This window comes from Schistocerca serialis, chromosome 5 (assembly GCF_023864345.2).
Source record: "Schistocerca serialis cubense isolate TAMUIC-IGC-003099 chromosome 5, iqSchSeri2.2, whole genome shotgun sequence".
NCBI lineage: Eukaryota > Metazoa > Arthropoda > Insecta > Orthoptera > Acrididae > Schistocerca > Schistocerca serialis.
In genome coordinates, this window is record NC_064642.1 from 128,970,068 (window position 1) to 128,985,553 (window position 15,486).

A 15,486-nucleotide genomic window follows, 5' to 3' on the forward strand; every position below is an offset into this window, starting at 1 on the left:
CATGATTGAATTTTCTTAATTTTTTTAGTGTTCCCTCACATGTTTCTTGGAAACAAAGCTTATAATATGTTTCAGTACAAGTTTTAAATTCTATTTCCCATCAGTAACACAGTCTTTTAATACAAAATAATTTCTTTTAATGTATTCTCATTATTATTATTATTATTATTAGACACATGTTTACAACTGGTAGGACTCCTCATTTATGTACTGCATTTTCTGCAGTTTTTATCAAGATCTGGACAAATGGGGTAAAACCATAGAAAACAGAAATCCATCCTTAAATGAAAGAAACATAGTTCATCCTTATTTCAGAGAAGTAAAAATTAGTAAACATTTGAGAAAGTGAGAATATACAAGTTTTTTTTACGAAGAATAGGGCAATGAGTTTACAAAGATAGATCTACAGTAACACTAAAGCAAGTACATTTTCACTCTGTAGACAGTTTTTTGAATGACAGCATTGTCATTATTTCAGTGTTGTCTTCAGAGAGACTGTGCCGTCTATCTGTCAATACTTGGCTATAGTTTGAAAACAGCCTCTCGCTGTCAATATTGGAACCAAACAGCTTTCAATGCTACAGCTGCAGATTTCTGATTGTCAACTGCAGTTTCAACGAAATTTTGAAAACAATCATGTTGATATTAATTAAAATTTTCACAAGTTAATACACACAGCCTTGAATACCACAGTGCTATTGCTATTGCGCGCAATGTTGTTTATTCACAACGGTTGGCAGCGTGCATACTTAAACAGTTGTCCTCCCAATGAATGGTCTCTGTAAACTTGAGTAATGGCTTAAACACAGGCATGGACAATATTAATGTGTTTTGAATGCTATCATGGAGTACACATTTTTCTTTGTTTGGATGATTTGAGAATGGGTACTGATCCTGAAACTGGTCATCAGTTAAACAAATGTAACTGTATTTTGCAACTTTGGCTGTTTTCTACATAAAACTGGTTCTGTTATTAATCCAGCATGCTGGAAATCCAAAAAGACGAATTTTGTAGCTGCTCATTTCCGTCGCAGAAATTAATGCTGTCCTGTAATATAGCTGCCTCACCAACGTTTCAGAACTCATCACATATTCAGAAATAAACACCCAAATATTTATTTCCTTTTTTGATCTCTAATGAAATGGAAATGTTATCATCATTTATTGCAGAACGTATTACACTTTCGGATTTTTTCTTTTACTTTTACTGTAAAAAGTGGTAGAGTCTATAATTCATAGAGCTTGTATAATTCTAATATAGTCTTTTCTTCCTGGGTCATCTACTTCAGATTTAACATTTATCATCTCACATCACGCACCCATTATGCTTATGCTGTTGTCCATTAAAAGGAATTTTAAGAATGAGTAAATGCGACAGTAACCATAATGTAACATATATTCTTTTATTCGTGCTCATTCCCCACTAACCTCCCCTATTTTATTATTTTTTTTATCTAAGAAAAACCAGTTTACTGGGCTACCACAGTTGTTACTCTTTTGCTTATTTGTTTCTGTCTCATACTGTCTTTTTTCATTTGACTTTTAAAATGTTTTTCATCTCTATTCATTAAGTTCATTAATTTTTATTTGCTGCTGAGTTCATTTCCAGCCAGTTATATTTGAAGAGTGATTTATGCTCAGCTCTTACTTATCCTATTTGTTCACTACTTGTCTTGTCTTTTTCCTACTGTCATTGTCAAATTTACCTTCAGCTGTTTTTTATTGCTGTCACCTCCCACAAAATTGTTGTAGATGACTGTTTAAATGAACAGACATTTTTATATCTGTAGTTTATTATTGAAACTTGAGGATAGAATGTGAAATTTTACTTAAGTATGATTTTTGGACCTTCTTTAAATAAGGATTCAACAGATGATTTATTCAGTCTTATTGTGCAGGTAAATCACATTTGCTATATTTTTGTTTCTATATTGTTTGTGTTCATTAATAATATGTCATTTAGTTAATGTGAGTGGCACTTTAGATTGTACTAGATCTATAAAGGACTGGTTGACGTGGCAACTGTACTGACAATTATGATATTGCTGTTCTGCTTTGCACCTTTGTTTAATGACAGCTGTAGTCTCAGACTGAACTGTGGTATAGCCTGAGGTCTAAGTTAGATTGGAATGTGATAGATCGGTTGTGAGTTGGTACAGCCAACAAATGTCACAAGATAATTTTTCTCCCCATTACAGATTGTGGTGATACGACTGGTCTGTGTAGCCCAAGGCTTAGGTTAGTTTGGGAGGTAACCAGAGATGCTGGTTTTGCTAATTTCACTTAACATGTGTAACACCTTTTACAAGTATAACACACTGAATAACTTTCCTGGTATCAACATAGCGTGAGAGAGTGTCACTTCAAGCCACATACTTGCTTTGAAATGCTAAAAAGAACTCACTGATACCCACCAATCAGATCCATACATAACAAGCCATCTGCGGGATAGAACTGGTAATGTTATTTGCACTTATCCTACACAGCTAAAATGATCTTCACAATACTGATTAACTTGCCTGATTTCAAACCTTCTTCATTTCAAAAAGTTGTTTTTGTGCTGTAGAATTTCTATGGCCTCTCTGACAACTCTAGCATATTAATGATTAGATCCTGATAAAACTACAGTATTAGTGAAACGAACTTGATGGTTTTCCTGCATGTTGTAAGTGCAGACTCCCGTATGTCCCTCATCTATTTTTGTGAGATGTGATTGGTGAAAATGGGCCCAAATGTCAGCAATACCACAGTGATTTCTGTGCTTCAAATATAACTTCTGATTGTTGTTTGTGCTCCCCTTATTGAAATACAGAGATACGTAAACAGGCAGAATACCTTGCTATGGTTGGCGATGCCTGTGTAAGACAACCGACAAACAAATATGGATGCACGATTTTAATGTACATTAAAAATGATTGAACTTTTAAATGAAGTGTGATTTTGTATCTGTTACTGTATCAATGGTATTCATTCAGAAATGTTAAACTCATTTTTTTTTCAAAGATGTGGTTCACCACCTTACCGGCAATGTAAGCACATATAAAAAAAATATGTGCATGTTATTTTACTCCAAACAATAACATATTCAGAGCCAATCAAAATCAAAGTATATTTATTGAGTAGGGTATATCCCTGCTGGGTATTACTTATAAAACTTTTTCCAAGGTTCTGTATTTCAGAATTCATGAACAGCTTGATGGTGAACTAGGTGAATATCAAGGAGGCTTTCATCCAGGATGCAGCTGTCCTGTTGAAATTATTAGCCTCAGATCGATAATGAAACATCAAAGGGTCAGGAACAAGAAACTAGCGATCACCTTTGTCGATTTTAAAGAGACCCACAATAGTATCCATTGCAAGTCTCTACTGTCAATTCTTAAAGAATTTGGTTTACATCAGAAACTTTTCAACCTCATTGCAGTCATCCTTTGAAATACCAAAGCTAGAGTAAGGTTCAGAAATGAATTCTCTGAACTTTTTGAGATTCATACTGGTCTTCAACAAGGTGAAGGATTGTCTCCATTATTGTTCAATTGTGTGCTGGAGAAAATCATGTGTGGATGGAACAAGATATGCCCACCATCTGTTAAGACTGGAAGAAAGATTCCACTTAATTGCCTTGAATTTGCAGGTGATTTGGCACTGTTAGCAAACAATATTGATAAAGCAAAGGTTCAGATAGAACAACTAGAACCATTAGCGGCAAAGGTTTGATTGCAAATTTCGTTTGCGAAAACAGAAATGATGCCCATCTTCCCAGTTGACACATCCCGTATCATACTCCGTAATGATCAAAAAATTAAAGTAGTAAAAAAGTTTAAATATCTTCGTGAGATTATTACCTGGAATGCTAATGAAAGAGCATCAATAGACAGTAGAACATTAAAACTACAGTGAGCACAGAGAACCACGCGGACAACCTACAAAAAACGCTCTCTCTCAATAAATGCTAAATTTCGACATTACTCCTCCGTCATTAAACCGGAAGCAACGTATGTAAGTCAAACACTATTCAGACTAAATACTCAAGCAACAACTGACAAATTGCAGAAAGTTGATAGAAGAATACTCCGAACAATTGTCAGTAAAAAAAATCAAGTTAATGAGCATGGAGACTTTTGCCCAATTCAGTAGTGTATAAAGAAAGTGAATCCATTATCGATACAATGCGGAAAAGAGGGATTGCATTTTTCGGCCACGTATCTCGCCTACCAAATACTAGAACCCTGAAGCAACTTTTTGACTACTTCTGGAACAGTAAAACCAAAAACATTTGGTTTAAAGAAGTACAAAATGATCTGGATGAATTGAACATCATCACACACCAAATTCAACACAGAGAAGAGAAACTGCTTCTGAAGAACAAATACACATGGCTGACATTCAGACCATCAGAACAGAAGAAGTAAGCCATATCTGCAAAAGAACGAGCAGCCAGATCACAGCGAATGAAGAAATTTTGGGAAACGAAGAAATTGCTGACTGCAAAGACCTAAACTTAATCATTGTAGACTCTGCTGTATTATGTTTGATTTTAGTGCTCCAATGTAGGTGTAAACTATGTAAATAAATAAATAAATTGGGTAAGTTTACACGTAAGAGGCTTAGTCTCTTGTGATCTCTTGCGCGTCTTTCTGAAGGCATCATTCATGTTAGAAAGAACGGCAACATTTTCTCTACTATTGAAATGGTTAGTATTTGGGAAGGGCTTATCATTAAGTTTTAATACGCTGAAGGTGGAATATATTTCCCAACTTCCTGAAGTGTTATGAGTAGTTGTTCTGGGTTTTTGAGGAAATGCAGCTAACATGTAACTGACATTCCAGCTCTTCCAGAAAGTATTTAATGAATTTGAGATCGGGGATTTTTTTGAAACACTATGTAATGGCCATAGATTTAAGAACAGCAACATTATTGTACTGCTACAGAAAAAAGTGATTCCTAACTATTAACACTTTTATCTTTCCAGGAACATCTTGAATCAGTTAATCATTGAGCCAAATAAAAATTAGAATTTAATATCCTATCATTGATCCAAATCCAAACCAGGAAATAAGGCACAGACCATCTTTGAACCTCCACTGAATTTTGCCTTTGCTACAACTCATCAGTGTAAATGCCATTTGTTAGGAATTTCTTAAGATTTCCCTTGAGTGACAATAGAAATCTCTGCAACAAAATCGAGAGAGATGATTTATTTGTGCAATACACTTTAGCATTCAGTCCTCTGGAGAAACTAAGTACTTGGCAAGATTAAAAAAATGGAAAAATGATGATTGGGTTCAGTGCTTTTCTGATCAAAGACGTACATTCACTCTGCCTTTGAATCCGAGCAATTCATCTGTTTGATTCAAACTGATAAAATGTACACAAAGTTTCTACATAGTACCTGTACTTATGTACCCTCAGATGCCTGTACTTACGTACCCTCAGATCGCAACAGAAGTGGTTCTGCAGTGTGTCCAGAGAGTTATGCACGTTTAGTATGGGTAGGGCTCTAGTAAAAGTAGCAGTTTCGGAGTTTCACCTGTACAAAGGACATATAATAGTTTCGGAGTTTCACCTGTACAAAGGACAATAATGTGGTTCAAAAATACTTTCATAATATAACCAGCCTCAGTTGAGAATATAATAGTGGTAGCTATATTTAACCACCAGCTCATGCACACCATAAACTTTCCTTTTTACCATATACAGCTGCATAATATTCTGCAGTGACACATGGTGTATTTCCTGTTTCTTTTACTCATATCACAGCCTTGAAGGTGATTCTTAGACTGTGTCATGTGTATGTGTATGTCTTTTGTGCTGATTTTCCTTATGCTATGTTTACAGGTATACCTCTTCAGGAACCGAGTACAAGTACTTCGGCACCTTCTGGGCAGCCAGATATATTGGCAGCGGCACATGTTGCTCGGCCTGGTTCTATTGTTCGTGTTCCACCGGAGGCACCACCAAATGGTGCCACTGCAGCAGCTGCTTCTACTCCTCCCAGTGCACCTCCAATGGCTTCACTCTCTGCTGGAGTCACAACTGCACCTGTACCACAGGCAACATTACCTGCACCTCACACGCATTCTCAGAGGCCATCTCCTGCAGGTGGTCATTCTCGCAATTCCTCTCTGGATCTCAGAGTCTCATCGTCAAATGCTGCTTCGAGAAGTTCTGCTGACTTGCGGGCGATTGCAAGTCGCTCAGCTGTCGGTCACTCACGTGCTGCATCACTCGACCTGAGGCACACAAGGAACTCCTCTGCAGATCTCAACAAATTGTTTCGCAATGATGTGGGACTTGTGTTTGGACCTCATCAAGGTATTAATCTCCTTTCATTTGCAGAATAATCATTAATATATTTGCAAGAGACTCCTGTGATCATATTACAAATTTTTCTTACAAAATGTGTACAAGACATTTGCTTGGTTTCAAAATCCTGAATTACCAGTCAAACTTCAGTGGCATGCTTTTCATAGGAGTTGGACATTTTACTTGATACAATAATGAAATTCCTGGGTAGAAACACCAACCAAAATCTAAGCAAGGCAACCACCTTGCTGCAGACAAAAGATTGTAACAGACACCCCCCCTCCCCCTCAGCCACACACACGCACACACACACACACACACACACACACACACACACACACACACACACACACACCAGCATCTGTAGCTGTTGCAACATTGATTTTTTACAAAGAAGTGTGCAAGTAAATGGGTGTAATGGAAGAAAAGGAAAGGATAGGCTGGGGCAGTCAAAATGGGATGATATGTGGTCTGCATAGGTTTTGGGAGGCCAAATTCAGGTGACAGTGACAGCGGGAGGAGGGAGTGGTGATGTATTTTGGAAAGCAGGTTATCCACAGAGTCAGCATTAAAATGTGGATTAAAGCTGATACCAGTGACTTAAGGCCAATGGCCTTGCCACATTGATAACACCAGTTCCTGTTCAGTCACCATGTTAAGCAACTTTGGGCGTGGCTAGTACTTGGATAGGTGACCGTTCGACGAAAACTGGATGCCATTGGTTATAAGGACATGCAAGTCACTGAAATGGCATCCAATCAACAGTGTGGTGCCAGGCCTTGGTGCCACATGACATTTGTTTATTTAGTGACAGAAAGGGGGGAGTACAAAAAGCGGAGCATAATGTTGAAGCAGGATAGAAATGATGAAGAAGCTGGTAAGGGAGTGGACAGAGGATGGTGCCTAGTGGTGGTTTAGGTGGGAGGATTGCAGGGACAAAGCCTGTACTGGAGGGATATTTCCTATCTGTGCAGTTCAGAAGAAGTGGCTGTTGGGGGGGGGGGGGGGGGGGGAGAAAACAGTTGGTGAAGTGTTTAATATTTATGTGTGCAATGTGTTAAGACAGTTGGCAGAGCTGGTGGTAGAGTTTACGATTAATCACAGGTAATGGTAGCCATTCATCTAAGTAGACTGCTGGTTATTTCTCATACCCATATAGAATGTTGTACAGTAATGACAATTAAGCTGGTATGTGACATTGTTGCTTTAAGGAGGATTGAGAGTAGGAGTTGTATAGGAGTGAACTAGGATATTATGTTGTTTGAATCAGGTTTGGAGGTATGACAGCTACTGACAGTGAGAGGATGAGTTTTCCAAGGCATTAGAGTACTGGGTGATAAGGGAGTTGCAGTCAGTAACAAATTCTTTATGGTAATGGCTTTATGTGTACTTTTGGAAGAAATGAGGCACATTGTCTATTTTCTGACCAGAAACTGCGTGTTTACTTATACTGGAAAAAGTGCATACCGTAGCTTCAGAACTAGTTTAGTTTTCTGATCTGTTATTCATGTTTTTGCCTCACTTGTAAATTATCTGCAGCTGAGTGGTTATATTTCCTAATTATTGTTTGTTATTTTACATGTAACATTTTTCTTGCTGTTGGTTGAATGTAGTTGGGGAAGATTTTGCACAGCACCTGAAAATGTGTACTAGCTATGGATGAGGAGGGATTTGAGATATGCTATTTGATACTAGAAATTTCATTTACTGTCTAAACATCAATTCCTGTTTTCCTGCATATTCTAAGTGCAATCTTCTGTATGTCCCTCATCTATTTTTGTGAAATGTGATTGGTGAAAATGGGCCCAAATTTCAACAGTACCACAGCCATTTCTGTGCTGCAAGTATAACTTCTGATTGTTGTTGTGCTCCCCGTATTTGAATACAGAGATATGTAAACAGGCAGAATGTGACATTGTGTTCGCCTACACCTATGTAAGACAACAAGTGTCTGGTGCAGTTAGATCGGTTACTGCTGCTACAATGGCGGGTTATCAAGGTTTAAGTGAGTCTGAACATGGTGTTATAGTTGGCGCACGGGCGATGGGACACAGCGTCTACAAGGTGGCGATGAAGTGGGGATTTCCCCATACAATCTGTTCATGAGTGTACCATGAATATCAGGAATGTGGTGAAACATCACATCTCTGACATCGCTGCAGCCTGAAAAAGATCCTGCAACAACGGGACCGACAATGACTGAACAGAATCATTCAATGTGACAGAAGTTCGACCCTTCCACAAATTGTTTCAGATTTCAGTGCTGGGCCATCAACAAGTGTCAGCATGCAAACCATTCAATGAAACATCATTGATATGAGCTTTTGGAGCCAAAGACCCACCCATGCATCCTTGGTGACTGCACAACACAAAGCTTTATGCCTCACCTGGCCCTGTCAACACCGACATTGGACTATTGATGACTGGAAACATATTGCCTGGTTGGACAAGTCTCATTTCAAATTGTATCGAGCAGATGGACGTGTACGAGTATGGAGACAACCTCATGAATCCATGGACCGTGCATGTCAGCAGGGGACTGTTCAAGCTGGTGGAGGCTGTGTAATGGTGTTGGGCGTGTGCAGTTGGAGTGATATGGGACACCTGATATGTCTAGATATGCCTCAAACAGGTGACACATACGTAAGCATCCTGTCTGATCACCTGCATCCATTCATGTCCATTGTACATTCGAACAGACTTCGGCAATTTGAGCAGGACAATGCGACATCCCGCACGTCCAGAATTGCTACAGAGTGGCTCCAGGAACACTCTTCTGAGTTTAAACACTTCCGTTGGCCACCAAACTCCCCAAACATGAACATTATTGAGCATATCTGGTATGCCTTGCAGTGTGCTGTTAAGAAGAGATCTCCACCCCCTCCTACTCTTACAGATTTATGGACAGCCCTGCAGGATTCATGGTCTCAAATCCCCCCAGCACTACTTCAGACATTAATCAAGTCCATGCCACTGCATGTTGCAGCATGTCTGTCTGCTCACGGGGGCCCTACTCGGTATTAGGCAGGTGTACCAGTTTCTTTGGCTCTTCAGTGTATATATATGAAAAGGGGAGTCAACCCCAAAGAGTGTTACATGGATGGGTAATGAAGCAAAAACATCATTAGCAATCTTCCTTCTGTATATCATTTATGTGAGGCTTAGGTATCCACTCCATGCTCAGCCTGGATAGATTGTACAGGTCCTTAGCTGTTCATGGGATCAAAGTGGTCCTCAGGCTTGAAACTAAAAACACACATAGCCAGAGGGTTGTACCATCAGTGAGTATAAACACCCAAACACAGGCTAGATAGGTAGTCTTTCTCATCGAGCTTCCTTACAGATGACATGTATTATTGTACAGAACATTTTGATACTAATAAATTGTGAAGGAAACTAAAGTACCAATATTACGAGAAGGAAAGTTGCTACTCACCATATAATGGAGATGCTGAGTCGCAGATAGACACAACAAAAAGATTTTCACACGTAAAGCTTTTGGCCAATGGCCTTTGTCAACAATAGACATACATATGCACACACACATACTCAAGCAAACACAGCTCACAGACACGACTGCAGCCTCAGGCAACTGAAAGTGAAACTGTGGTTTCAGTTGCCTGATAATGCAGTCGTGTGTGTGAGTTGCATTTGCATGAATGTGTGTGTGCGCGCTTATGTATGTCTATTGTTGACAAAGGCCATTGGCTGAAAGCTTTAAGTGTGAAGATCTTTTTGTTGTGCCTATCTGCGACTCAGCTTCTGTGCTGTATGGTGAGTAGCAAATTTCCTTCTCATAATATTTTTACATTCCATCCTGAATTTTCCAAATTAAAGTATCATCATTATATATAAGCAAAGATTTAAGGGCTTTGGCTAATGGACTTAGTATATTCCTTGATTTAGGGGTCATCAACCTTGTAGTCTCTGCAGGCCACAATGTCAACAGCTGAATATTTTTTGGGTCCACAAGTTAATATTACATTAACATTTTAAAGCTGTTGAATTAATAGTGAATTAAAATTCAACATCTTTTTCATTTTGCTAGTAACATTGTTAGAAACTAGCTTAAATGAAATATGAATGGCAGTCAGTGAAAAATAAAAAAAACCCACAATTAATATTTCTAACACACAGTATGGTGTAAGAAGAAAATAAATTAATAACAATATACATAGTCATATACAGGGTGTTCGGAAATTCCTCTTACAAACTTCTAGAACTTGTTGAGCAGAGTGAGTACACAATATTTTGAATAGGAACCTATGTTTGGAAATATATTGTTTCCGTTCTGTGACAATTCAGATATTGAATTAGGTGTGATGCTGTACAATTATTAGGCAACAGTCCGAAAGAAACATAATGAAACATCCATTTGTCACTTAAGCACATCTGTTTGTATTAACATTGAAACAATACGTGTTTACATTATTCCAAAACAAAAAATAACTCAGTATACTGTACATACAGAACAGTACTGATGCATTACAACAGTGGCTTGATGTGGCGACCACCAACATTATTACAGACATTGTACCTATGAAGCATGTTCTGGTACATGCTCTACATTCCACCTTGTGTCTCTTAAGTTTCTAGTGCAGTGGCTAGAAGTCATGCCATCAGATATTCCTCTGTCTCTGCAATTGTTGCTCATGCAGAATGTCCCAAATGTGATTAACACCCATTGCATGTGAAATTGTTCGTGTCTTGTTACACGTGATGCAGTACATCATCTTCAAATTCAGGCATGTGGCATTGCTGTGGAGCACCACAGTTCTGCCTCCTCATGGTGAATGTACCTGTTTCTTGGAGCTGCTGTGTAACTTGGGCAAAAAGTTTGTGTGATAGCGTGCTATGTTGTGGAAAATATTCGTGATGCAGACAACTAGCAGCTCTTCTGTTATTTCGAACATACTGTACATGAGAAGCATGCCTGTGTATTCTGAAAACGTGCACTGAACTGTGTTTTACTGTATCGGGCACACACAGGAATTGAATAGGTCTTGCAGCAAGGCAGACGTTAAGTGACATCAGGTGAGTGACTGACGTAGTACTCATCATCCTGTCTACCCTATTGCTTACCCTGTCCCTCAGCAGACGTGGATGCGTAACACACCTGAATTGAAACCATCTTATAATGGAGACGGTACATTCCTGGACATGGGTTCCTATTCAAAATATTATCTACTCACTCTTGTCTGCATGTCCTGGAGGTTTGTAACCGAAATTTATGAACACCCTATGTATTTATGCTGGAGTGAGAATGAACATGAACAAGTCAGTATTATTGCAGTTTAAGAAATAAATGCAACTTGAAAGATTGGATTTTACATTTCCATGTCAGGACACAAAGTCTTTTACCCCAAAATTGGACTGTGTCCAATGCTTCCGTACTTCCCTGTTGTAATTCATCAAGGATACATTTAGAGAGACAGTGAGGATAGATTGGGACAAATTCCCTACGCTGATGATTGACACTCTTCCACCTGTCGTTAAATTCATTTATGAGCTCTCACTTGATCAGGTTTGCTTTCACTGGTGGTACGACTATTCCCATGCAGTTTGGGCTTCTCCAAATCTTCCATCTCAAGTTCTCACCACTGGGCATCTCCTGTAGTTGTTTGGGAGTTTAGTAAGTTCTTTATTCAACAATCCGTTGCAGGATTAAAGTCTTCCATGGAAAGTAAGTGCCAAATAAGGTGTTAAGTTCATTGAAGTTATGCTTGAGCTGCTCAGTGTGTTCATGACGGGCTCTTTGGGAGTTTGGGTCTGTAAATCAGGCCACTTTGTGTAGTTTATTGAGGGACATGGGTATCATGCAACCATTGTTAGTCATCATCTCTCATTTAAGATTAAATTGATCCTTTTGCCATGTACAGATCTGGGCAATAATGGCAAGCATATTCTGCTGTGAAAAACTCCGCTGCAGAGTGAAAATCTCATTCTGGATGTTCTGCTGTGGTTCTCAGCACCTTTGATCGAGCTCCCGTTAGCCAAATTCCTCAGTGTGTTGTTCCTTGCAGTGACATTATGATTGGTCTTCCTGCAGTGATGTTTATATGGCAGGAACTGGTCCAATACAGCACTCAGGTTTATCTGTTTGTTTCAGGGTGATGCCATTCAAAACTGTGTTCAGCTTTCAGTTCGACTGTTTCGGGTGAAGATGAAGATGTAAGGTGCTGACTTGTGTCTGAGCTGTGTGGGTTAAGGGAATTTTCCTGGTAGCATTCTGGCATAGAGCTTAGGTTGCATCTCAGGTTTTGTTCTATATGCTCAAAACTGTTTCCTTGAGCTGTGATTATCAGATCGTTGGTATAATTGAATCGGGTCATGTAATTTTGTGTTGGTTGGTCATTGTTATACAGGTTTGACAGGAGGGACAGGCAGGGCATTGTCCTGGCAGAACTCTTTTTCTTGTTTTTACCATTGGCTCAATCTGCCCTCCAGTGTAATGTAGAACATTCTGTTTTGCTGCAGTAATTTAGTAACTTTTACAAGCTACTAATCTTTAAGTGTGTCATACAGTTTTGCCAGGAGCAACCTGTGTTTCACTCTGTCATATGCAGGGCTCTGGTCAACAAAGACTGGTCATTTTATTGATTTATTTTCATATCCTTCATCTATACATTCAGTAAGGGACAAGATTTGGCTGTTGCAATATTTTCATGATCTGAAACTGGCCTGTTGGGAATGAGCCTTGGGTTATACAGTGTGTATAAGCAACATAAGAGCAGTGTTGAGTGATAGTTCTTTGGGGAATCTGGATATTTTCCAGCCTTTAATAATGCTGTTACCTTTGCTTCTCTCCACATCTTTGGGCTCTTGCTTGTCTTGAGACAGTGATTGATAAGCTCCAGTATCCATTGTTTGTTTCCAAGGCAAAAGTGTTTGCTTTATTGAACACAAAAGTTGTCCACTAGGGCTATTTTTTCATTTATCACCGAGTTTAATTGTAGTTTGAGTTCTTTCTAGGCAAACAGCTCAATGAAGTTATTTGATTATTGCTGTGGGCATCTATTGATTTTAGACGTCTGACTTCTTTTGTTGGATTTTCTGTTTAGGAGGATTTAGTGGGCAGCTCGGTTGGGTATTACTTTGAGTGGTTTAACTACCTCAGGGTCACAGTTGAGTGTTTTCTCTAAGTTCCAGGCAATTATGCTGCTGTGGGTCATACCCATTCCTTTCATGGTTTCAGTCCACCTCTTCTGTCTTTTCTCATTCAGCATTTTCATTAGTGCAGTTCCTAATTATATAGACTCTTAAGTAAGATGGTCCTGCTTGTATAGTGTTTTGTATTTGTTGAGGATGTCCATTGATTCATCTGCGAGACGTGGGATCAGATATTACCTGCAGCCTCACGGAATATGTCTTGTAGGAGTTTTTTTGAAGAATCTGTACGAAGTTTTTTTTGTTTGCCAGTATTGGAGTGTGTTTCTTTATTTCTGTCACAAAATATTCAGCTTGCTTTTATTCATTTGACCTTTCTACAAGTAAACCTTCTGAGATATTGAATTTTTGTTATTCTAACAGAGCAAGTCTGGTTTCCAACTGTCCTGTCTTGTGCATCACAAACTTCAGCATACTCTATTGGCCTGATGGAGAATGGAATTTCTGTTGTTTTAACAAAAGTGTATGTGTGGCTTCCAATTTCCCTGTCCTGTGTTGCATTTTAAGAGTGGGCTTGTGTCTGTTTTCAGGCACTGAATTTGCACGTTTGCTCTGATGAAGCAGCTGTCAGGGTTGCAATTGCACTTCCATATTTTGTCATTAAAAGAGAAAGGTAATTTTGGGTACTGTAATAATGATAATTTATATGCTTCATCCCATTGCTTTGTAGAGGTTAGGAGTGGTTGATCTCTATAGTGATCGGTAAAATTGGGTTTTCAGTGGTCAGAAAGCCAATGGTTTGCCACCTTTTGATTACATATAAATGAGCAAACCTGGCAGTGCTTTGCAAGTGCTAAATACACTATGCGATCAAAATAATCCGGACACCTAGCTGAAAATTACTTACAAGTTCAAGGCGCCCTCCATTGGTAATGCTGGAATTCAATATGATGTTGGCCCATCCTTAGCCTTGATGACAGCTTCCACTCTCGCAGGCATACATTCAGTCAGGTGCTGGAAGGTTTCTTGGGGAATGACAGCCCATTCCTAATGGAGTGCTGCACTGAGGAGAGCTATTGATGTCAGTCAATGAGGCCTGGCATGAAGTCGGTGTTCCAAAATATCCCAAAGGTGTTCTATATGATTCAGGACAGGACTCTGTGCAGGCCAGTCCATTACAGGGATGTTATTGTCATGTAATCACTCTGCCACAGGCTGTGCATTATGAAGAGGTACTCGATCGTGTTGAAAGATGCAATCGCCATCCTCGAATTGCTCTTCAACAGTGGGAAGCAAGAAGGTGCTTAAAACATCAATGTAGGCCTGTACTGTGATAGTGCCACACAAAACAACAATGGGTGCAAGCCACCTCCATGAAAAACATGACCATGCCATAACGCCACCGCCTCTGAATTTTATTGTTGGCACTGCACACGCTGGCAGATGATGTTTACTGGGCTTTCGCCATACCCACACTCTGCCGTTGGATCGCCACATTGTGTACCATGATTCGTCACGCCACACAGCATTTTTCCACTGTACAGTCGTTCAGTGTTTACGCTCCTTACACCAAGCAATGTTTATGAGCAGCCACTCGATCATGAAATCCAAGTTTTCTCACTTCTACCTAACTGTCATAGTACTTGCAGTGGATCCTGATGCAGTTTGGAATTCTTGTGTGATGGTCTGGATAGATGTCTGCCTATTACACATTATGACCCTCTTCAGCTGTCGGCGGTCTCTGTCAGTCAACAGATGAGGTCGGCCTGTATGCTTTTGTGCTGTACAAGTCCCTTCACGTTTCCACTTAACTATCATATTGGAAACAGTGGACCAAGGGATGTGTAGGAGCGTGGAAATCTCGCATACAGATGTATGACACAAGTGACACTCAATCACCTGGCCATGTTCGAAGTCTGTGAGTTCCTCTGAGCGCCCATTTCTGCTCTCTCACAATGTCTAATGACTACTGAGGTCGCTGATATGGAGTAGCTGGCAGTTAGTGGCAGCACAATGCATGTAATATGAAAAACATATGTTTTGGGGGGTGTCCGGATACTTTTGATCACCTAGTGT

The 15,486-nt window shown here is 39.4% G+C and overlaps 1 protein-coding gene across 1 annotated transcript in view; it reads left to right on the top strand.

Annotated features, from left to right (window-relative positions):
- Positions 1-15,486, top strand: part of LOC126481156 (BTB/POZ domain-containing protein KCTD3) — a 252,677-nt gene that overhangs the window by 15,359 nt on the left and 221,832 nt on the right. Inside the window, exon 3 of the mRNA XM_050104725.1 lies at positions 5,836-6,312. Coding sequence (XP_049960682.1) covers positions 5,836-6,312 — 477 coding nt within the window. The remainder of the gene's footprint in view (positions 1-5,835; positions 6,313-15,486) is intronic.